Source organism: Buteo buteo, chromosome 1 (genome assembly GCF_964188355.1).
Source record: "Buteo buteo chromosome 1, bButBut1.hap1.1, whole genome shotgun sequence".
Lineage (NCBI taxonomy): Eukaryota > Metazoa > Chordata > Aves > Accipitriformes > Accipitridae > Buteo > Buteo buteo.
This window is the reverse complement of record NC_134171.1, coordinates 30,164,738-30,188,112: the sequence shown is the minus strand read 5'-3', so window position 1 is coordinate 30,188,112 and position 23,375 is coordinate 30,164,738. Positions and strand designations below refer to the sequence as shown.

Here is a 23,375-nt window from a genome sequence, read left to right as displayed (position 1 = left end):
TGATGAGGGGGATGGAGCCAAGGCTAAGAATTTCTCTTTGCTAAGGCACTGCCTGGCCACCTGGAGGGAACTTTTACATGGTACTGTAAATGGAGTTTGCCCTCAGTGGAAGATAAGCATTATATCTTAGCAGAAGTCCTTTGGAAAAATACATTAAAAGTAATAACTGTGCCGCTTTGAGGAATAAGGACTTTTTTATAGTAATACAGCTCTTTCCAATGTGTAGCTATCATTTCCACTGTATTTAGCACAGACTCTTCCCATTTGTCTTGTTGCAAAGGTAGGAAATGCATTTGGAGTCAGCAGGCTCCCAGCCGGGTCCAGCGTACGATGCCTGTGGAGCAATTCCCCTCTTCATGGCTGTGTCACCCTGAGGAGACCAGCAAACCAGCTGGCTCCTTTCCACCTGGGGCTCTTCTTCGGGGTCTGCTAGCATGGGATCTTCTGTTTGCTGTGGAGAGCAAAATATACCCTGGCCCGATGAAATTGCTGTACAATTTCGGTTACGAATGTGTTTAGAGAGGTGCTGTTCACTTTGCTTGCTGTGTAGGGTTTATGCCTTCTTGCTTAGCTGCAGAGACCCGTGCCATGCTGAGGACATGCTGTCTAACAAGCCCCTGAGTTTCTAGAATATAACATGATGAAACTAATTTAAAATTTCCTCCTGGTTATCCTTTTCCTACTGCTTATTATCAAAAGACTTGAAAGTTTTTCACTCACTCAGATCCATGTTTTTTTATTTCTTTAGGCTGTGACTCATCACTGAACCTGACATCTCAGAAAGCCACAGATGCAGTGGATGATATCTTTCAGTCCCTCAGGGATATTGCAAGAGCTCGAATGCACATGAAACAGTTTAATTCCATACATAATGCAGGCAGCAACACCCACCAGGCAAGTGGATCTTTCTTCTCCCTGTGTATGTTATTTCTCTAGGATGCTGTCACAATTACAGCACTAATTTTGTTGATGTGCTAATCTTATATGTGTTCTACCCATGTGGAAGATATTTAAGTATAGATTTTATAATCGACCTAATCATCAAGAACTTCCTCAAGTCCTTCATCTAAACTCGGGCATATCCGTGTCAATGTCAATAAAGAATTGTCTGAGGAAGAAATTTGGGGTTTGCTCTGCGGCACTGTGATATGACATAAATGCCGGTCAAAGGCAGGGCTAGGTCAAGACAGTTTGGGACTAAGACCCCTCATGACATAGCATAGCAGGATGCCCACATCCATACAGCAGCTATATTCCTGTGTATTTTCTCTCTCATCCCTATAAATGTGAGAGGCAGTCCCATTTGTAAACAGATGAAAAATTTTTTGTTTCTAAAATATGAACACATGAACTATGATATTACTATAGGTCATCAGGACTAATATACAGTAGTTTTCTCTCTCTCCATCTCCCCTGAAGTGTTTTAACTTTTTCAGTTAAAAATAGAGTTTTACAATGGAAAGCACATACAGCGATTTAGAGAGAGACCATAAAACTTGATTCTAGCCTTGAGCCAGAAAAAAATCCTTCCAAACTCATAAGTATGCTGTAGACCAGCAAAGGGATGTAGTTCAAATTAAGCATTGCTTTGTAAGAACAGAAATCAGGAGTGTTGCAAAATGTTGCTGGAAAACTAAGGTGGAGAAAACCTGTTACTGAAGTCTCCTAGCATTACAACCAGTCTGGTGTCTGAAACGGGGAAAATTGTTAAACGTTTAATACAGTTCAGTGGGGGATCAGTCAGATGATAAGAAAATACTCTCTAAAAGTTTCCTGGAAGTGTAATTAGCATCAGTATGTTCTTTGGATGTAACCCAGGTTGTTTGCTTAGGGCTAAGTGCTGGAACATATCAAGGGATGTATTAACACCTTGCAGCCCCCTAATCTGGCTATGCAATGGATTTAATTGCTTGCATAGGACCAACCTTCTGCTGAGGGCAGTTCAGGAGGTTTAGAGTAGCAGAAATAAGCAGGCAGTATGGTTTTTTCCATCATACATACAGCTCTCTACAAATGGACCTCTCTTTTGACTGGCAGGTGTTAATACATGGGTTGTGTGTGATCAGTTTAGCTCCTCTGAAGAAGTGGTGCCCTTCCCATGGCCATACGCATTCCCGGCCCAGCTCAATGCTATGGAAATGGGTTTAGCCTATAGGTGCTTTTCCACTTTATCTGTCAGGAGCTGGGAAGCCCACTCTTCTTGTTAAGACTCAGAAAAGGTTTCTGTAGATAAGTAAGTAGGAATTGGATAGCCTCTTAGAAGGACTTTTTGTAGCATTGACGTTTATATGTCTTACATAAAATGATAAATGTTTTCATCAGGTTATCAAACCAGTTCGGGTAGCAACCACATGAGAGGAGAGTATTTATTTTGCCTGATATTGTAACTACTGTTATTTTCCTTTCATCTTGATCTGAAGTATATTTCTCCCTCCTTCTTCCCTTCCTCCATGTCTCTCTCCCTCTCTCTTATCCTCCCTCCCTCTCCTTTTCTTGTTGTCTTTCCTTCTCTCTCTCTTTCTCTCTCCTTTTCTCCTTATAATCTTGTCTGAGGCATGTCCCTTAGCCATCAAACTTTTTAACAACTGTTTTAAACACAGTTTGTGTCCCAGCAAAATTTAAAGTTGATAAAAGATTCATTATATGAGTTAGAAATCATTGCAGCTATTGGGGCGTGTATAAAAAATAAAGTAAAAACTCCCTAAAAATATAATGGGCGAATTTCAAGTCATAATCTATCATAACCAAAAAAAGGTAAGTGATCTTAGTATCTGCCTTTTAGTATCTGTGTAGCCAAATTTGATCATTTTGAAGGGCACTGACTTTTGGTGCTGAAAATTTAGACATGAAAAATCATAGCACATTTTTAACATCTCTTAAGTACATAGTTTTGTCTGAAGTCAGATAACATTTTTCCTTTAATTTCATGCAGTAAGCCTCTCTGTTTAACTGTGATTTGGTCTCTACTCCAAAAATATTTAATTCCTAATGTCTTTCTGTTCCTCATCTATGAAGATATTAAACAGATTTTTATACATAGGGCTTCATGCCTGCATGTGTATTTTCAAACAGTTGTTTATTGCGTGACTAGATTTGACACAAATCTTGGCATGTTATCCTAAAAGATCCTGCAGCTCATGTCTGCTGTAATTTGCTTTGTTGGCTTAATTAAAAATTATGCACGTGTTGTGAGAAGAACTAGATGAGTTGTATAAATCTTCGTTGACAGGGTTGTATTAAAAAACTGTAAGTTTTGTTTCTCACTGTAAAGTGTTGGATGAAAACCATTTCTTTAATTACTCCAGAAAATTTTAGTTTCAAGCCAAGCAGCTTGCTTTTTATTTTCCATCCATTTTTATGTTTATCTTGCATGATGTCTCTTGTAGATGTCATTTTTACAGAATGAATGATGTTACACTTGATTCCCTTAAGAAATCTAGGGGATGATGTATACCTGGGCGTCCCAAAGGCAAACAAATGTGCTAATTTGAAAGCTGCTAATTTTCTAAGACTGTTGCACTTCCTGAAACTTGTGGTTCTGTTGCAGTTTGGACAAAGTTGAAAGCAGCAAAACAAAACTCCATCTGTAAAGCAAGTAAGGTCGAGTTTTCATTAAAGAGCATCTTTCCACAAGTCCCTAAAATTTTTATCTTGGAAACTTTTTCAGGATGGCAGAGTGGTTTAAACCTTGGTAAGGGAATGTGGAAATTTCTAGGCTACTAATTCATATTCAGCACAGGTTTGTGGACCCCGAAGAGGGTGCAGGGTGGATCCTTTGGAAGCAGATCTTCCAGGATGCTGACTATTTTTACCTTTACGTGTTCCACTTTTCCTGGTCCCTAACTTCTCTGAAGCTCTGACGTGCATATCGGTGGGGTTGTTTGGCCTATTTTTCTCAAGGCTTTCCACAAGTGGAAGTGTTATGTAGAGTGCCCTGGCCGTAGAAGCTGAAGGACTAACAGGGGCTCCTCAGCTCTGCTCTTCCATGCGGGACAAACAGGCAGGCTGGCCTCTTCCCAGCCCTGCTGACGTCCAGGCTTCAGTGCTGACACCTGTGGGAAGGCACGACTGGTCAGTAAGCAACCCCTCCTAAAAATCCCTGTTTAAGTGGTTGTAAAATCATCACAAAGGGAATGAGATCTTCTGGGTGCACGATGGGCAACAGAATGTCAACCGTATTGCTATCCCTTTCTGTACTACCTCCAAAAAGATTCCAGAGAAACTGGAAGCCCCCTTCCTTCCTTGCCTCCCTTTACTCATATAATACACATGGGGCAGAGTAAATGTGTGCCCGTCTTCCTGTCTTTTCAGTTTGATGGTGCACATCATTTGTGGTCAAGGTCACAAAGACTGCTGCTGCTTCGATAATTTTTTAACTCTCTGAATGGTTTTCTTTCTAGGATAATTATTTTTTTGTTACCTTTAATGGAAGTAAAATATTTAGAAGAGCAGTTGCACCAAGTCTAAACAGCTTTACTCACAGTGTGTTGTTCTTTTTGTGCAGGCTTCTTACAAACCACTGCTGAAACAGGTAGTGGAAGAGATCTGTAATCCTGATCGACCTGATCCTGTTGATATTGAGCACATGTCATCAGGCCTCACTGATCTCCTTAAAACTGGATTCAGCATGTTCATGAAGGTAAACCAGGCTTCCCAAGCTTATCTGTAAGATTTACCTGAGGTCATAGCATCATATGGCAGTAGCTGATTTTACGTATTTGTGTTGATATTGTTCAGAAGAACTTAAGGGGCGATTAGGAGAGTTAAATCCTTGCAGGGGGACTGGGAATACCTTGAGGCACCACACTGCAGGTACAGTACAAATGGGTAGCACCTGCTGAACAAAACAAGAGGAATGGAGCAGACTGGAGTCCTAAATAAGGGTGATACTGGACACCTAAATAAGGGTGATATGTCTGGGAGGAGGCTATGTGGCTTTGCTAAAGGAAAGTCTTACTTCACTAGCTTTCAGAACTCTTCAGAGATACCCAACAAGCAAATTGGTAAGTGAGTGCCAGTTCATATAACCTACCTGGATTTCCAAAAGGCATTCCGCAAGGCACCTCATCAAAAGATTTTAAGGACACCAAGCAGCCTTGAGACAGGAGGGAAGTAAGTATGAACAGTCAGGTCTCACAGGGGAGGAAGGTCATCAGAGGGGCTCCATATTCAGTGCCTTTTCTATAACTTGGTAAGGTTTAACTTGCAGTGGGGAGGGAGGAAACTTACTAGTCAAAAATTTCATTGTGGATGTTCATAGCATGTTTTAAGACAGTCTCTACAAGAGCTTACTCTGCTTTACAAAGTAGCCTATGCTAAGTGTTCATTAAATGTCTACAGAGGTGAAGTGTGGAGTAGCTAGCATGCTGTACATTCAGCGCTGTCTTACTGCGTATCCTGAGTTCTCCATTGAATAGTATTATGTAAGAGTATGAAGTATATTATGGCAATATGTACCTGTAAGCACCTGCATCTCTGCTAGTAAGAAAAATATCCTACTGTAAGGAATATATAACAGATGAGCAAGTGAACCTTTTGTAGGATGAGTATTTCATAGGCATCATCACATACCTCCCAAATGTGTCCGTGCTTGCTCCTTTAGTTTGTAGCCTAGTTTGTTGGCAAGTGTTCAATTATTACATGAATGAGTTTCTGACCAGCCTGTATTTCTCACGAGAGGATCTTCTCCACTTACTGCGCCATCAGCACTGTAATTATTTCATGAGCTTCCTTTTATTTTTATTTCTTCCTCAATGACTGAATATAAATGCCAACTCACATAAACATGCTTTGGTATGTAATGGACTTAGACATGTTCATCCAGGACAGACTTTTAAAGACACCTCTCATCCAGAAGTTGCTTCTCTGGTGGGTGTGTTTGTTTTGAAGCTTAGGGAAGGTGAAAGGAAAAGGCCTCCCTGCTGCAAGGATTCCTCTTTTGACTGCTGCTCTAGAACACACATGGTTTGTGATGGTCTGAGCTTGGTATCATTGATACCAAGTGCCTTGCATGGCAGTCTAGTTTCTGGTGATTGATGTGTTTTCCTTTTTCCAGTTATTCAGCTAAATTAATAGGTTTCTAGTTGGTCAGAAATACCAGATGCAGTGATGCTGGTGTCCTGGTTGGCAGAGATAGCCCTCGTGGGGCAGTAGAAGTTGTTTTTGCTGACTTTCCTCAGAGAAAAAGGCTGCGTTTTGTGATCTGCCATGAGAACAAACGGGTCCTCTGCCACCTTCCTGTTTCAGTTTTAGATTTTCACTGACCACTGTCACCCCGCTTTCCCATCTCCCCCTCTCCCTTTCCTCCACACAGATACATGTGCCAGCAAAGAGCCCTCTAACCATCAGCATCCTGAGGAAATGCAGTAGTGTGGGCTCGAAGCTGGAGAGAAGGCTGATGTCCAGCTGGGATGCTCTGCTAGCCCAGGGAACCATTCCTCCTTCTTCCTTCAGGCTCCTTCACTTGATGTAATGGGTTCGGTTTTTTCTTGGTTAATGTTTCTAATTGCCTGAGATAATTGTTGCCCAATTTTTTTAATGCATGGCATTTTGAACTGAAAGTGAATTTCACTTGGGGATTTTTGCAAAATGCAGATTTCACAATAAATGGGATTCAGAGGCCTCAGAAATGTCCCAGAACAACTGAACTTTAGAAGGATCCCAGAAGATACACATTGCTTTTGTTGCAGTGCACTTCAGTTCTTCTTCTGTATCACAGAAATGAGCTGTGTTTAGCTACATGCAGCCAGTTCCTTCAAAAGAGAGAGCCTTGGGTGGTTGTATTATCAAACAAAAAAATCTTGGCAGAAACTTGCATTCTTAATACAGCCAAATATTTTGTACCCAAAGTATTGTCCTCCTTCAAAACACTTGTGCATAGCATAACAAAATTAGAGATTCCAAGACCCTTTTCATTACAATTTTAATTTAATTTAGAGTTTGCATGCCTAATAGTATTTTTAATATGCATTTCTGGAATTTGTGGTTTGAACTTTAGTCTTCTGAAAAATAATAAGTTTTATATAGGCACCATGTGTTTGGATCTAGGTTTATTTTGACTGAAGGAAATGATTTGTCAAGACATTTTCTCTTTAGTATTGCCATGAAAGCTTGTGTTTTCTGATTAACGCTCTTATATTGGGTGTCCTTTCAGTGTGTCCAAAGTTATGCGTGCATGTTTATGATGCCTTTATTGTCACTAGGAAAGATATTAGGAAAGAGTGGCTTTATTCAATAGCAAGCTCCTGAAGTTCGAGCTCTTTGCATACATCTTGGGTCATTCAGAAGCTTTCTGAGATGGAGTGGAACTGTTTGCTCTGGCGACAGGGTTAAGAAGAGCAAAGATCCATGAAAAGGAGTAAAACGGTAATTCCTGTATTACCTTGAAGTGCCATAGCAGAGCGTTTTGTCAGCTTTTATCTTCACCATCTTTGCAAGCAGTTATTTCTTTAACCTTGTGTCACTGCCTACGGCAATTATGGCATGAAAAACTCTAATATCTTAGCAAGTAATAGCTCTATCTCACCTGCTTTGTAAGTAAATATTTAGGTCTTACTTAAACTTCTCATGGTGTTTGTAACAGGAATGGACTTTTTTTTCATTTGAGGTCGACACCATGTTATATGCAGATAGTGAGAAGCGAGTAGCCTGATGTGGGAAAGCGCATAAAGAAAGTCTTTGTAAGCTCTGCTGTATCCATTTAATTGATCTGTTGGCGTAAATGGAAAATTGCTCAATACCAGACCAGAATTGCAGGACACGCTGCTGCATGGTAGCATATATGCTATCTGTGCCATCAGTTCAATGAAGATGGCTAGCAAAGTGGGGGCGATTAAGAGAATAAACATCCAGTACACAAATACTCGGCTTACTAATACATCTAACTAAGGCTTTTTGTACTGGTTTCAACCTCCCGGGGAGTCGAAGAGCCTCCCGCCTGGGGAGCAGCACTGAACAGGGAGCCCTGTGTAATCAAAGGCCAGCTAGCCTGGAGAGAGAGCACGCCTTCCCTTCAAAGGGAAGAGTCCCTTCTGAAGGTTGCCGGTCAGAAAGCCTGACGGAGCTGCAGGGTGAAAAACTGCCCAAAGACTAAATGTAGGGCAGCCGCGACAAGGAAGAGCAGAAGACCTGTACCCTCAGGAGCTGGAGCCACAGGGATCAAAGATAGCTGCCGTGGTGGTGAAGGGCAAGGAACTGCGCTCTGCCCAAACACGGGCTGATGACCACTTTCATTCTGTCGAGCGAATGCTGTCATAAACCTACGCTTGTGGAAGAAGAGGGGGTGGAGAGTCTAAAAAGGAGCAAATTAAACTGTTCTCACTGTCACTTTTCAGAGCCAAACATTTGGCGTGTTTCATACTCAAAGGTGGTGTGACAAGAGCAATTGCACGGGCTCCACTGACATCACTCCCAAAGACTGGAGCAAGGCGTCATCTGGGGACCGTGTTTTATCACGAAAGAAAGAGTTTGCTAGGAAAGAGCAAAGTAATCAAACTTCTAGAAATGATTAAGAGGAAACTGATGTAAAGCATTACCTTCACGTTTAAAATTAAAATGCAGGTTTATAAAGTCTTAACTGAAGTGGAATGTTTGTGCCATTTTAATGATAATTGGGGAAAAATGAAACAAGTATTTTGTTTGAGCTAAAGTTTCTCTATATTAGTTACAACCCAGTCACAGAAGTATTGAAAACTCTGAAGTGAAACAAGCTAGAAACTGATTTTATACTATAATGGACCTGAATTATTTTCATTGGATGAATTGTAAAGGATTATTCGCTGGACTGGTGAAAACACATTACTTACAATTCTTTCCATTGCTGACCTCCGGCAGGGATTCTAGCATGTTTAGGCTGGACTCCTTGCTTCTACTGGGTACTAATTTACCCCTCATTCCTTAAAGCCTCATGCGTACGTGTATCCAAACTGTGTATCCACCCAAGTACTCTCCTCCCACTCTGGGAAGGGGAGGAAAGTAATGAAAAAAGAATGGAGGGAGAAGCCCTTAGGTCTCATGAGAAACTCCCCCAGGTTTCAGTTGAAGCCATGAAGACTCCATTTCCCTGGAAACTGTTCATTAGTTTTAACTGGGCATCATCCCCATTGATTTCCCTCTCAGCTACTACAGAAACCAGCATTCCATGAATATTTCTTTATGAGCTTCCTCATTAGTCTTCCTCCAGCAGGTCAGGGAGCCGATCACTGCTAGTCCGTAGGTTTGGAGCTGGACTGAGCAGCTACAAATAATGCTTTCCTTCATTTTACAGGTGAATCGCCCTCACCCTGGTGATCATCCTTTTCTGATCATCTTTATGGTTGGTGGAGTGACAGTCTCTGAGGTCAAAATGGTGAAGGATCTGGTAGCAACACGCAAACCTGGTACCCAGGTAAAAACAGCTCTAAATGTACAGTTCCTATCTGAACAAAGACTAAGAAAATTCATCAGAAAATGTTCCCTATAGCACTGGTACCAAGCCTACATGAAGCCACAGCCACATGGACAGGAATGGTGTTAGGATTTTGCTGTGAAACATATGTAGGCAGCAAGTGTTCAGGCACCAAGGGTCTGTTTTTCACATGTTAGAGTCAGCAATAGAAGTTCAAACTCAGGTTGGAGACTTCAGAACAGACTGGCGTTATTCTGAAGGAGCTTTCATCATGTCCAAAAGATTTGTTTCTTCATATTCTTCATAAACAGAAACATTCAGGCTCCCTGGCACTGCATTCATAGGACATAGTGCAGGGATGCTCAGAAGGAGCCTGCCAAGGGTCTGGGTACCATCTAGTGACATACCAGTGGTGATCCTAGAGACAAGTCAATTGGCATTGCTGAGGAGCAAGATAAATTAGCCCTGATACAGCTGTACTGGTTTCCAGTCCAGGCCAGGTATCTCTGATAGATACCTGACTGCTAGATGCCTTATGTAGCCTGAAGCAGGTGATTTGGAGAAAGCCCCAAGTCTCTGCAGCCCTTGGATGTGCTGTTGGACTCCTGGAAGGAGGATGGCTCCCACAGTGAAGCTTCAACAGCGTCCGTGCAGCTGGTCTTTGCCTCATCCACTCTCTGGCAGCAGCGCTTGGCTACAGCAGCTGTCATCTGAATGGAGTGGGGAGGGAGAGGAGGAGGAGGATGGATGGGCTATGGTGGTGTCTGAGATGTGAAAAATCATTGTTAACTGTGTGGAGGAGCGTGTACAAGAGCAATCGGGTATCTGCTGAGTAGTGCAGAACTACAGGGTAATCTAAAAACTGCAAAGAAGTGCTGTGCAACCAGCTGCATTGTAAACATAAGTCTAGTTTCCAGGGTGGCTTGTAAACATCTTGTTTTCAATTCCTATGGAATGCAATTTTGATTAGTGAGAAATCATTAGCAAAACGGAGCCAGCCAAAGGCTGAGCAGCCCCTGGGTTTGACATGTGTTTTCCACGTTTTAGTTGTCTTTGCAAGGCAGTGTCAAGCAGTATTTTATAAAACAGACTGCCATTTTTAGTGATTTTTTTTTTTTGATCTGATAACACAGTTCTCCCCAATTAGCCTATTGCTAATCTCCTCAAAAAAGCAAATAAAATTCTTTCCCATCTTGAAGGGGGATTGAGTTGTGACACACTGATGGACAAGTATAATCCACACCCGAAATGTATTAACACACCCTGAAAGATAAGCAGAGGGTTAACACATGAACTGGTTGAGAACTATGCAGGGAGACTTTTGACTGGCTTTCTAGAGGGACTTGAGGCTTGACAGTAGTGACGTGGGATCTGGTCTTGCTTTGCTTTGGCTTAACCCCAGTGGCAGGTCACCCTCTGAGGCAGATTCCTAAAGAATTTTAAGCTTTTACTGCATCTTGCCCTTTGTCCAAATGTGGTGTGTTAGAGGTGAAAGGACTAGGGGGGAGAGGTGGGAGGAGGAAGAGAAAGAAGAAAGGAAGCAGTTGTGTAAGTCTCTCTTATAAAAAAAGTTTATGAGTTTGTTGGATTTACCTGGATTTCTGCACTATAGCTGGGAATATGTGCCACCTGTTTGGGATTATTCTCTTTTCAAAAAGCCAGGCATTTGTCTAACTCGAGCCAGCATTTAACAGAGCTTTTTTGTGGTGTTCAGGCAATCAGGCTCGGGCATCAGGGGAACACTGGCCTCCCAAGTTCCTTCCAGTCAAACAAAGCACTGACATTTATACTAATTATTGGCTCTTGGAGAAATGGAGAGATGTGTGGGTGCAAAAATAAAGAATTGAGGAAAGTAACAGGAAAACTGACAGAATGCACTGATTACTTCAACAGTTGTTTGGAGTTGAGGCAAATGACATTTAAATGTGGAGTAGGAGACACATGTTTCCATCCACAGAACTGCTCTGCATCTGAATATGAATGACAAATTTATTTCTCATGGAGGAGCACAAAGGAATACAGCATTTCCTACGCATCATTTGTTTTTGGATGGTGGTGAATAGCTCCCCTAACCTAGTGAGAACTATCCTACTTTCAAAGGAAGAAATTACCTTTTTTTTCCACTTTAATCAGGAGAGTAAAAAAAGGGGAAAGAGCATGAGTGGATGTTTCACCCTCCTAACACGCACAACCATCTATGTGGTTGTGGCTGAGGCATACAGACAGATAAACCCCTCCAGATGCACCGTCAGATGTTAGCTGCATCCTTCCCTGCCCTCTGCTGAGGGGGAACTGCCCATTGCAGCGCAGTAGGTTGGGCCGGGAGCTCCTGGCTCCTCGGCTGCCATCGGGAGGGGTAGCCCTTCAGGTGAAGCATCAAAACCAGGCATGCTGTACCGAACAAGAAGAAGGTCTGCAAAGGAGATGCACTGTCCTGAAGGGACCTGCCTGGAGAAGAGATGGACATGACTTATCTGGGCAATTCCCCCCTTATCTTTAAAAATGAAGGAATATTCACATTTATCCCCCAGAATGAGCGCTCAGAGCTATTGGGGGGAAAGGAGGGAAGTCCCACTGTATTTTGCCGCATTCTTTCTCAGACACTGAAATTGCAGCTCTTGCTTTTCTCTCTGGGCTTGCTATTAGTTGCACGAATCCCCTCAGGGTTCAGTGGTGGGACTCCAAGAAGAAATTGCTTTTATCTGGCAGTGGCTATTGTTGATGTTTGGCTTGTACACCCAAAAAGCTTTGGTAACGTGTCCCCTCGTGTTTTTCAGAATTAAGCTGCGTGATAACAAAATGAGCACATACTGTGCTATAGTCTGATTCTCATGTAACATAAGTAAGGCAGTGTCAGCCTTTGGCATCTGCAAATGAAGGAGTTTTTCATCCATAGGAAGGAGAAGAGATAATCGGTGTCAGTTTGCCACAGATTGTGTGGGAGGACAAGGGAAGGGGAGAAGCGAGGGGGAGACTATCATCGGTACAGAAGGGATCTGTAGTAACTTAACTCCAGATTCCTTTCATTATTTGAAGTGAAAAGATGAAAGAAAAAACAACAAAAAAAGTTGAAATGCAGCACTACCACACATTCAAGCCATGTGATGAAGAGCACAAGTGGTTTGATAGCTACTGCAGGAAACAGACACACAGACATACTCTGTTGTTGATGCTCGTGCTTCCTCTCCTCAGATTTGCACTGAAGAAGCAAATTCATTTTCAAGTAGGCTAATGAGACAAATCTGCCCCCCCGTCCCTGCCTGCAGGCCTGACCCTATGGACACTGCTGAACTTGGGGCTTTGTAAGAGCAGCGTCCCACAGCTTCGACCGTGGGTTAGCTCCACACAGCAAGAGCGTACGCCCTCGCTCCTTGCTGATAGCTTTGCCCTGCAGAGAAGCCTTCATGGTAGGCACCTGCATACTGGTTTTCACTTAAGAAAAACAGATACCTGCATCGAGCAGCATGTGTATCATGGTTGTAGTGTGCGACCGTTTCAGTCCTCAGACCTGTCTTGGATTTAAAATTTGAACAAACAAAAGTGATAGCATCCCAAGAGAGCTCAAGGTTGAGCTTTGGTCCCGATGTGCAGAACAGCCTGTGCCTGGTCTGAAGAGATGGTTCTGAAGAGGGACTGTGGCTCCCCACAGCAGGCCGGCGGCACTTCTCTGGTGCTCGCCTTACCTTCAACTGAGAGGAAAGAGGTGTCACTCAAAACTGTGCTATAGGAGAGGAAACCCCTGCTTCATCAGCTGGTGCCTCACAGTAAACACAATGGCAGTCACAACAAATCACCGGGTAAGATGTGGGTAGAAATGAGTCAAAGCACACATTCATTAAGAGTACAATGCTACCAGTCATTATGCTCCTTAAAGTGATTTAACTACAGTTATTAGTGAGCAGACAGTTTCACTGGGCAAGTTGTATTGCCCTGTCAGTAAACACCAGAAACACACAGCCTGTCTAGTGCGGAGTGAAGCAAACGGTTCGTATCCACGGCTCATTAGTACTGCGATCAGTCTTAATCCCCTCATTTTGACTTGTTGTTTCTTGTCCCCCTTCTTTCAGGTAATTGTGCTCTCCTCCGAACTCCTGACACCACGTAGTGCTATTGAGTTGTTGTTTGCCACAGACCGTCTGCAGCCTGACACCGATATCTGACAGGGCAGGATCTGCGGAGAAGATGAGTGTGTGCCTCAGCTGGAAACATCAAATCCCTGGTCTGTCGCTTTTCCCAATAGCCTTCCAAAAAATTGCATGTCCCCTGCTGCGGTTATGGCTCCAGCTGAAACGGAGCGAAGCAGCTGGGTATCTGGCTGCAAGGGAACACGTGCAGCTCACAGGCAGCTCTTCAAAATGGTCCAGTTGTCCAGCGACAACTCCCCCCTCCTTAATAGTAACACCGTGCCATGCTGAACCACCCCAGCCCCTCTCTGCGTGGCAAGGATGATTGCCTGTCATAATTCCCTAGAAAAGGAGCAGCTGAGGACCAGGGGATGCTGAATTTGCACTCTCCAAGCAGTACGTTTTTCCCTGACATTTTCGCTGGGGTTCCTTATGGTGGGAAATGCTGCTGAGGGAGTGAAAGGCTAGCAAAATCCACCCTCTCTGTCATGTTACCTTGCAAAACACGTGTGCCTTATACAGCATTAACCGCCTCTGCTCTTACTTTGTCCCTCATCCCAGAGAGATGACGGACCACAGCCCTGATTTAGCTGGCAGAGCAGCTCCCAGTCCGGTGATGCTCTCCCAGTGGGACTGGTAGAGGCAGAGAAGCAGAGAGCCAGACTCAAGGGCTGGGTTACGTGGCTGCTTCTCTTTCGGCTTCCCGTTTCCTGCTCTAGTTTCTCCACCTACAGTCCCAGGAGAAGAGACTGTTTCTGATGGCACAATTCTCTGTAGGTTTACGCGGGAGGACATATGGGCTGTGATGATTTGATGATAACCCTGGAAGAATCCTCCCCTCACATGCATTTAAAAAAGAAAAAGAGAAAAAAAAAAAAAGCATGATCCCATTTTCAAGAGGCCGCAGCGACAGATTCTTTCTCGAGCTAGATTTCTGAACAGCATGATTAGAGAACAGCTTTTATTTTTAATGTATGATCACGAAAGACCCACTATCAAATTTTCCTTAAAAAACTTTGATACAATCTGTGATGAAAAAGCAGCAGCCAATAGAGATTGTGATTGCATATAGCACCAAGACTTCCGAACTGGAACATAAAATGGTGGAGCTCTAAAGCTGCATCCTCTTGCTTCATCCAAGGGATGCTAAGACTACAGCTTAAACCGAGATGAGAATGTGAAATTATAAGTGACATTCACTCTATCATAGCATTCTTTATTATGCCAAAGGAATAGATTAAATGGGAAGTAGCTTTTTAACCTTTGTTCACTAGCTAGCTTAAGTTCTCTTAAATGTTTATAATGGTCTTCAGCAAAGGGTGCATTTTGATTTAAATTCACTTTTGAGTGGCTAGAAGGAAACAACAGACCCATTATAAAGCATGGACAATGTTGCCTCTATGGAAAAGAGGTTTATAAGAATGACTATAGAATGGAACTTTGTGCTATAAAAAATGAGAAGTATTATGAGATTGCAATTTTAAAAGCTCAAGAAACAGTTTGAACAGAGCAACTGTAAAGCAAATAGCCAGTCTCTTGGTTTCTTCTCTGTCCTTCTGTACTGTTTAATCTTAGAATATGGATGTTTTGTAAATTCTATAATCAATAAAGCAATGCTCTTACAATGCTGAACCTCATACATCTTCTCCTTCTTTCCTAGTACACAGGGCTACACATGCCAGGACTGCGTATTCCTGTGACCCATTTTTCTTTTGCATTATTTGATTGCCCCTAAGAACCTAGACCTTCTGTCTTCGGAGGTATCCTTAGAGGGGTTTCCACACCCTGCTAGTAGCAGAAAGGCTCTCCTACATCCAGTGGCCATTGCTGGCCAGCAAGTTCAGGCACTCGCACCTCTTGAGATGCTGCTGCTTTCCTGAGATGATGGAGGCTGGCAGTTGTGGTCTTCTCTCCCTCGCCTCTCTTTCATCAGATGCTCTCAGGTCTCTGACTTGGCCACCTAAGGACATTCTGTATAGGATAGTGAGAAGGGGGGTGTGTGTCTAAACAGACACTGGTGCTCTTGCTTTTCCTGTGGGTCAAGTAGCTCTGACTGATGCAGAGACTAGTTTTCCAGCTCACACTTTGGAGGAATCTTTTCAGCCATTGTGGCCACTGCGGTGGCAATGGATGCTGGGACTCAGCCACCATCTCATACTCAGTAGCTGAAGAGATGAAAGAAGAATCTCACAAAATCCTGCTCTTCTTTTAGACCAAGACTGGAGTGGAGCCTTCCCAGTGGCCCTAGTGTAATAGTTAGCTCCTTATTTGTAGGAAATAGCTGTAGTAGCTACACGTAGCCTGTGCTCAGGGAAGAGACCGGGGAATTAGAAGTCTCTTGCTAGGTGCATGTGAGCAGGAACAGAACAAGAGACTTTGCTTGGGCAGGTGCAGGACCACTTAGCACGGAGTGTCTAAGCCCGCTGCGTGTGACACTAAACGATACTCAAAAGGTAACAGAAGGACAAAACACAAAGCCACCCTTGGCAAATGGGTTTACTACTATATTAATAAGCTGAGCAGTATTTGGTAATAAGCTCAGACTGGAAGGGCAAGCTCAGTTTTATTCACTAGTCCTAAGTCACATAATGATAGTAGCTCATGGTCAAAAAGATTATCATCAGCAGGACCTTGTCAGGGTTTCCCTGCACCAGGTTTTACAGCTGTGTGCTAACCAGGTGAGCCTGTGCCACAGTCACCCTACTCCCAGCGCAAACATCTTTCTCAGGAAGTTTCCCAGTAAAGCCACTTTAAACATGAATATAGTTGAAGACTTGTAATTTGATTAAGTTCATTGAGATATAGCTCAATACATAAAGGTCTCTTTTTTTTTTTTTTTAAAAGACAGTGGCAGTCACTTACATAGAAGACTCAGTGTTCTTCCACATTTTGACCTACCTCACACCATTCCTTTCTCACTGGGAGGGGTTTTTTTTGACAAGGGGAAATGAAGAATCCCATTTTAATTTGAAAGGTCTCTGCCTTATTCAGTTCCTCTCCTAAAAGAGTTTCTTAAAAGGAAGTTGTAAAGCAGTTGTGAGAGCTCCCCCCTGGGGTTTATGCTAATAAAGCAACAGTATAGGCAGGAAAGGCCTTCTGACTGTTTCTGTAAAGTATGTTAACTACCTTGAGAAACCTATTACTTTGCCTCAACATTTCACTGGTTATTACCCATTGTTTCTCACCCATGAAGAACACACAAGAAAACATGCAATTCAAAAATTTAATGTTGAACCAGGCAGTAAGAATGAAAAGTCCACTCCCTATGAGGAGTAACTGTACACAAAATAAATAAGTTACAGTTTAAACAAAAGCACAACTGGCTTTTTAAAGTGCATGTGTATAAGGCCTTTAGCCTGTGAACTCCATTGGCTCAATGTAAAAAAAAAAAATTATATATATATAAATCTGCCATGTGTTTAAGGATGAAGAGGGACTGGCTCAGCTCAGAACAAGCCACCAGCTTCATTGCCTAGAGCCAGCTGTGCTTCACACCGAGCTGAATCACAGCCACATTCCTTCTGTGCCTTTCGCACACAGAGAGGTGTCTTACAGTGGCAGCTCTAATGGACTATCAATCCAACTCCACACTTGGTCCTCAAAATCTCCATACTGGATCATTTAGTCTGGACAGTATTTTTTTCAGACAGTAAAAAAACCCACAAGTTATTTGTAACTGGATATGTTTACACCCTGCAGACAATAGTTTTGCATACAAAGAGTCTGGTCAAGTTGTCAACAATAACATAGCTAGTAAAAAAATAAAGGACCATTGTTTACACTCTTGATACCCAGTTGTGTCCACTTATTTTACACTTATTTTTACAGAGCGATTTCATGTTTGCTATTTGTTTTGAAATACATGGGAAATAAACAGTTCTACTGTGCAATAAAATTAAACAGATATGTCATGCTGTCCTTCACCCATGTGAAAACATGACTCAAGTGGTTACTTCTGAACAGTGAACTGCAGTTCAGGGTGTTTCCCTGCTCAAGTACAAGTTGAGTTACAGCTAAAAGGTTGTTTCTGCACAAATGAAAGCCAAATCTGTCCAACTGGAGAAAAGGCAAACCGAAAGCTTGTTTCATTTACTGAAAAGTTCCTTTTCCAAATGAAAATACTTGTTCTGCAAGTCACATCCTCGAACTATTTCAAGAGTTTGGGGTTTGTTTTTTTTCCTTTTCCAGTCTGCCACTGTTCCTTTTTTAAGCAAATGCTTAGAAACTTCTACAGCCATGCAAAAGGCTACCCGAACCATCCTTCTTTCACAATGCCTCAGACTCTAGATATGCCAGTGTTAAACACCTCAGGTTTCAATCTCAGGCTAAACGTTGGGAAGACCAATGGCTCTGCTATCAAACAGAAGTGACAGTCCTCACTTTGGCAGACAGGGCTTGCTTAAACCTTCTCTTCAGGTCCTGCATGTTGGGCGATTTTGGTCGTGGAATAAGAGAGGTTCTCCTTCTCTCAGGGGTGCTGGTTGTTTGCTGTTTACTGACTTCTTTACAGAGGAGATGGAAGGCATTGAAGATGTCATTGTAGTTTTCACTGACAGATACTTCGTAGAAAGTACAGCCCAGCATGTTGGCCAGCTGAAGTCCATGCTGAGGCTCCACCTCTTTGATATGCAAGAGATCAGCTTTGTTTGCGACAATGACAACAGGGACTGCGTTTCCTGGATGCAACTGTCGAACGTGATGGTAAAGGTGACTGAGTAGTTCATAGCTCTTATAGTCTGTGATGGAGAAGACAATCACCAGGGCATCTGCCCAGCGAATGCATCTGTTCAACTGCTCATTACAATGCAGACTGTGTTCACGGATCTGAAAAATGAATGGTCTCAAATTAGATAGCTGAAGTCATAAAATATTAAAGGAACCTGTCTTTAAGAGTCTGTAAAGCCAAATAGCATTTTACAGCTTCGGACATACATTTGCATTTCACATTGTAAGTACAAACTTAATCTGAGCATGGTGAATAAATGCATATGTTGATTCAGCTGCAAAAAGCTGGAATTTAACACTGGAGTTTGCTGTACTCAAATGGAAAATTGACCTGAGTAGTTCTGCATGCAGAGAAAGACTTTGTAGTTCCACAGAATGGGAAATTAACTGGCTAGACAGTAAGTCTGGGGAAGCAAAGATATGAGCTGGAAGCATTTAGACCTGGAGTGTTGCCCAGCTCCAAAGGCAACAATCCAGCATTACTCAGGTCTATACATTCAAAACTTTAACATCTGACACTAACGAGCACAGGCACAATATAGCAGACTTCACTTTCTATCATACACATTTACAAAGCTTGTTGGGCAGCAGTCATGACATTTTCTTTCACACGTACCTTATTTGCTCAGAATTGTTTCTGGTTTTGTGTCTAATGTTCCCAATATATAGGAACAAGACACTTAAGTAATTCAGCCACTCAAAAGTAATGAGCCTCCAGCATACAAATGATCCACCAAAACAGTGAATTGTTTTCTTTTACTACCAGCATACTACAAGCATGCAACACATCTGGCTTCGCTGGTTATAATACAAGTTACCACCCTTCCCACACAGAACACCAAACTTTGAAACGGACCGTAACAAGACGCTGCACGCAGAGGGACTCACGCACATGCAGATTCAGAGCTGCTTTGGTGAACTGCATGGCTGCACCTAGCTCACCTGAACTCCTGGAGTATCTTGCACTTGAATAGCCAACATCTCTCCATCTATCTGGATGTGCCTGCTGTAGAGATTACCTGACAAGAACACCAACAGGTTCACAAGTACAGCCACCACTCTACACACAGACAAACGTCGCTTCTGCTGCCCATTAGTTGCGCAAGAATAGTTGTATCGCTGTTTATGAAGTGAGGGACCAGTGTTATAGGTTTTTTGCGTGTAACAACCCATAAATTTATGCCGGTACTAGACGCCTGGGATTTAATCTGGCATTGGCTTGTTTTGAAGCTTGGCATTTAATAATGTACAACTTGGAACTTAATCACTTCTTAAAGACTATCTTAGCTTAGATGATAGAGGCAAGTGTGCAAAACAACCAGCTTTTGTTATAGAAGAACGGTTTGCCGGTCATTTAGTATTTCCACACTTTGGTGAAGCGCTCTGCTGGCTGACCTGTAAGATTTGTTGGTTTTTCCATTTGTTTGGCTTTTCCCAAGTCAGCTCCTCAACAGACTGCTGTACATTTTACGCTGACATTATTTTAGGGTTCTCACCGTACTACACTCAAGCAAGTACGTAACATCACCTCTTCGACTTCCCCGTTGAGGTGGCACCGTCTAGATCGTTTAGCTGCTAGCACTCAGCTTGCCAAGAATAATTAATACGCTAGGAGGCTTACAGAATGCTTTCTTGTTTTAGCTAAAAGACTTCTTCGAAGGGGCAGGTTCCCACCGCAGAGAGCCAGCCCTGCTAGAGAGGAGAGAGGCGGCAGAGCACGGCGCTCGCGAACCTGCGGTGGCGGCCGGAGGGCTGCCACGCACCGGAGGGCACCGGGACCCGCACCGGCAACGACTTCGAAGCGGGCTGCAGCCTCGTAACCTCTCGGTGGGCTGGGCCGGTAAAAATACCCGTGCAGACCCGCCTGCGGCCCCGCGGTTACCTTCGTTCGTTTACACTGGCTCGGCGCTGGGTTTTGCACGCTTACCTCCAGGACTCGCACACATACACCGCCCGCCCGGGGGTAAAGCCGCCGCTCCCCCCACCCCCGCCGCTCTCACCTGCCGGTAAGCCCCCCCCCCCCGCCCGCGGAGGCCCCCATCTCCGAGCCCGGCGGGAACAAAGCGGCGCCGCCGCCCGCCTACCTGCGTTCCTCTCGTAGTCGCCGATGAACCGCCGGGTGAGGAACCGCACCACCAGCGCTGCGGGCAGGCACAGACAGGCAACCGTTAGCCGCGCTCCGCCGCCGCCCCCCGCCGCCCCGCCGCCGCCGCCGCGCCCCCCTCACCTGTCTTGCCCACGCCGCTGCCCCCCACCACCGCGATCTTGACGAGGCGGGGCCGGGCGGCGGCGGCAGCGGCGGCGGCGGCGGGAGGGCAGCCCTCCCCGCCGGGCGCGCACTCGGCGATGGTGCACATGCTCTGCGTCAGGCGCATCGCCGCTCCGCCGCCCGCCGCGCCCGCCACCGCCGCCGCCGCCGGCCGCTCCCCCGGCGCTTTTCTCGCCCCCGCCCCCGCCCCAAGCCCCGCCCGCCGCTGCCGGCGGCCACTCAGCGCGGGCCCGGCCGCCGCCGCGCCCCGCCCCCGGGCCCCGCCCCGCCCCGCCCCGCCGCCGGGCAGAGGCGAGCGGCGGCGCGGAAGCGCGGAGGGGGCGGCGGAGGAGGGCGAGCGGCCCCGTGGGGGGCGGAGGGGGCCCCGGTGGCCGTGGGCAGGGCGGCGAAGGCTGCCAGAAGTGGGGCGTTTGTGGGGCCTGAGGAGGCGCCTGCCCGCCACCCCCACGCCCCCCGCGTGTCAGCGCTTACCGGCGGCAGCCGACCGAGCGGTTCCGAGGATGGCAGCGCGGGGGTTACGTCTCAGAGTCCCGCCGGGCAGACTCACACGTACCCGGCGCGGCGTAACGTCTCGGTCGTCTGGCTGGTTTTCACCCTGCCGGGGGTACCCGAGCCCTGCTCCCCCCGGGGCAGGGGTCGGTCTGTGCACAGCTGCAGTCCCAGACCTCCACCCACCTCCGGGAAGCCAAGCCAAGCCTTCCCTTTCCCTTTTCCGTCTTGCCTTCCCCCCTTCCTTTTCCCTTTCCTCTTCCTCCTTCCTTTCCCCTTCCCCCTTCCCTTCCCCCTTCCCTTTCCCTTTCCTCTTCCTCCTTCTCTTTCCCCTTCCCCCTTCCCTTTCCTCTTCCCCTTTCCCTTTCCTCTTCCCCCTTCCTTTTCCCCTTCCTCCTTCCCTTTCCCCTTCCCTAAAACAGACTGAAATCAGAAGTGCAGCAACTGCGGAGAACAGAACAGAAACCAAGGGACGAGGCTGGGAGAGGTTTGTACCCCCTCAGCTCGGCTGTAATGTGCAGAAATAGGAAAAGAAATCGAGTAGAGCAAGGATATGGCAACGGTTAAAGAAGCAACAGAAGATGATGGCAAGGAAGGAGAAATAGAAATGAGGGGTGGGTGGGAAACGGAGGACTGAACGAGCCTGGGAGCAGGGAGTGGCCAACGTAAAGCACTCAAAACACTTGCCAGCGCAAGCACAGGGAGCTTGAGCAGCAAAATGGAGGAATAAAACCTGCCCATGCATGAAACAAAGCTTGCTAGAAGAGAGGTAACAGAGCAGGGTAAAATCACTCTCCTGTGCTCAGGAAAGACAGACCTCATAGTAAAGGCCACTGGATAATACTGAATGCGAATTATGCAAAAAGAAGGAATAGACCCAAAGTGTTCGGCTCAAAACTACAGCAGGGAAAGTGTTAAAAGAGAGTCGGGTTAGAACTGGGAGCCTGATGGTGACATTGGCCAAAGACTGTCACCATCACAGCAAACACGCGTTGTTTGTGCACAGCTTTCTATAAGCTGCAAAACTATGTTTGCATATGGAAAAAGATACCTGGAATATAATGAAACAAGTCGCTGCTCCTGCAGTAGCTCCTGCTTTCCCAGATAGAAAGGTGAGAGCAGATGCTGCGAACGATGCCTGGGGCTGAGCGGCGCAGGGTACAATTAGAGGAACAACTCTCTTTGCCAGCCACCAGACCAACAAGAGGTGATGGTGGTTTAGCTTTTTAAGTAGTGGGTATATTGTGAGGCTACTGAGGTCATAGGGGAAAAAAATTGTTTGATAGTTGCAGTTTAAAATAAATAGGTGGGTAAAACATAGGTTTATAAAAAGGCATTCTAAGTCAAAAGGGGAAAGAGTAAGAGAACTAATTAGAAAAAATCAACGGGGCTGGAGGACTCAAGGACTTATATACAAATGAAAGACTGGATTTCTTCATCCCAGAGCAGCAGAAACGATCTGGACATTGTATCTTAAGCAAAGGGGAAGGGTTTCACAGAAGATCTCCTGGCAGCTTGGTAACTAGGGTCACTGGAAATAGAAAACCTACACGTAACAGTGAGGAGGATCACTCTCCTAAGAAAGGTTTGTCTTCCAGATGAGGAAATACAGAAGATAAATAATGGCAGCTAGAAGCAGTTACTTCAAGCAGGGAAAAAGAAACAGGACTGTCATGCAGTGAGAAAGGCATACAGCTTGAAGGAAGTCTGACAGTATTTACAAAACCAATAAGCCTTTTGCTTCCATTTTTAATAAAGATGACTTTGTGAAAGATAGTAGCAGAAGGAAGATGAGTAACATGAAGAAAGTCATGGGTAATTACTGCAGTGGGGAAAAACAAACGATCTCATTCAGAGTGCAGACAGGCCAAGTGTGAGAGAAGCAAGAAGTTTTACTGTGGCACTCAAATCATTCTGGAATATTTGCATTAAAGAAAGGAAGGGAGATAATTTACAATAATTTGGACAAATTTTGAAGGAAAGAATAATTAAAGATATGGGAATAAATGGGGTAAAATGACGTATGCGATTACATTAGATGTTGCTTCAGCAAGATATCTTTCCCTGATACAACTTTGTTTCCCTTTTCCTTAAAGAAAGGAAATGTGGTGGATGTAATCTATTTGAGGTCAATAATACCTGATACTGTCCAGACAGGAAATGGCTATTTAAGCAGAAGAATGTGGGGATCAGGAGAAAAGGACAGAGGGGTGTTTTATATGGGAAATGTCAGACTGAAAGAAAGCTGCTCTGTGGGATTCATCAAGGCTCCTGTCGTCCTTCATATTTTCATTATAGCGGTGTCATCAAGAACACGAGCATGCTAATGAAATCTGCTGTTGGCAGAGCTGGGAGACATCACCAGTTCAAACAAGGGTGGGAA

The 23,375-nt window shown here is 44.7% G+C and overlaps 2 protein-coding genes across 2 annotated transcripts in view; one reads left to right on the top strand and one right to left on the bottom strand.

The window, feature by feature from the left end:
• The window catches only part of SCFD2 (sec1 family domain containing 2), a 207,268-nt gene extending 192,100 nt beyond the window's left edge, over positions 1 to 15,168 (top strand). Inside the window, exons 6-9 of the mRNA XM_075025831.1 lie at positions 749 to 894; positions 4,505 to 4,639; positions 9,266 to 9,385; positions 13,453 to 15,168. Of these exons, the coding sequence (XP_074881932.1) occupies positions 749 to 894; positions 4,505 to 4,639; positions 9,266 to 9,385; positions 13,453 to 13,545 (494 nt within the window). The 3' untranslated portion in view covers positions 13,546 to 15,168. The remainder of the gene's footprint in view (positions 1 to 748; positions 895 to 4,504; positions 4,640 to 9,265; positions 9,386 to 13,452) is intronic.
• Positions 15,169 to 16,718: 1,550 nt separating this feature from the next.
• Positions 16,719 to 20,646, bottom strand: RASL11B (RAS like family 11 member B). Its single transcript, XM_075041511.1, has 4 exons — positions 20,462 to 20,646; positions 20,319 to 20,375; positions 19,177 to 19,253; positions 16,719 to 18,333 (listed from the first exon to the last, which is right to left on the bottom strand). The coding sequence occupies exons 1-4, from the start codon at positions 20,607 to 20,609 to the stop codon at positions 17,866 to 17,868; spliced, it is 750 nt and encodes a 249-aa protein (XP_074897612.1). The 5' UTR covers positions 20,610 to 20,646; the 3' UTR covers positions 16,719 to 17,865.
• Between the last annotated feature and the right edge of the window lie 2,729 nt (positions 20,647 to 23,375).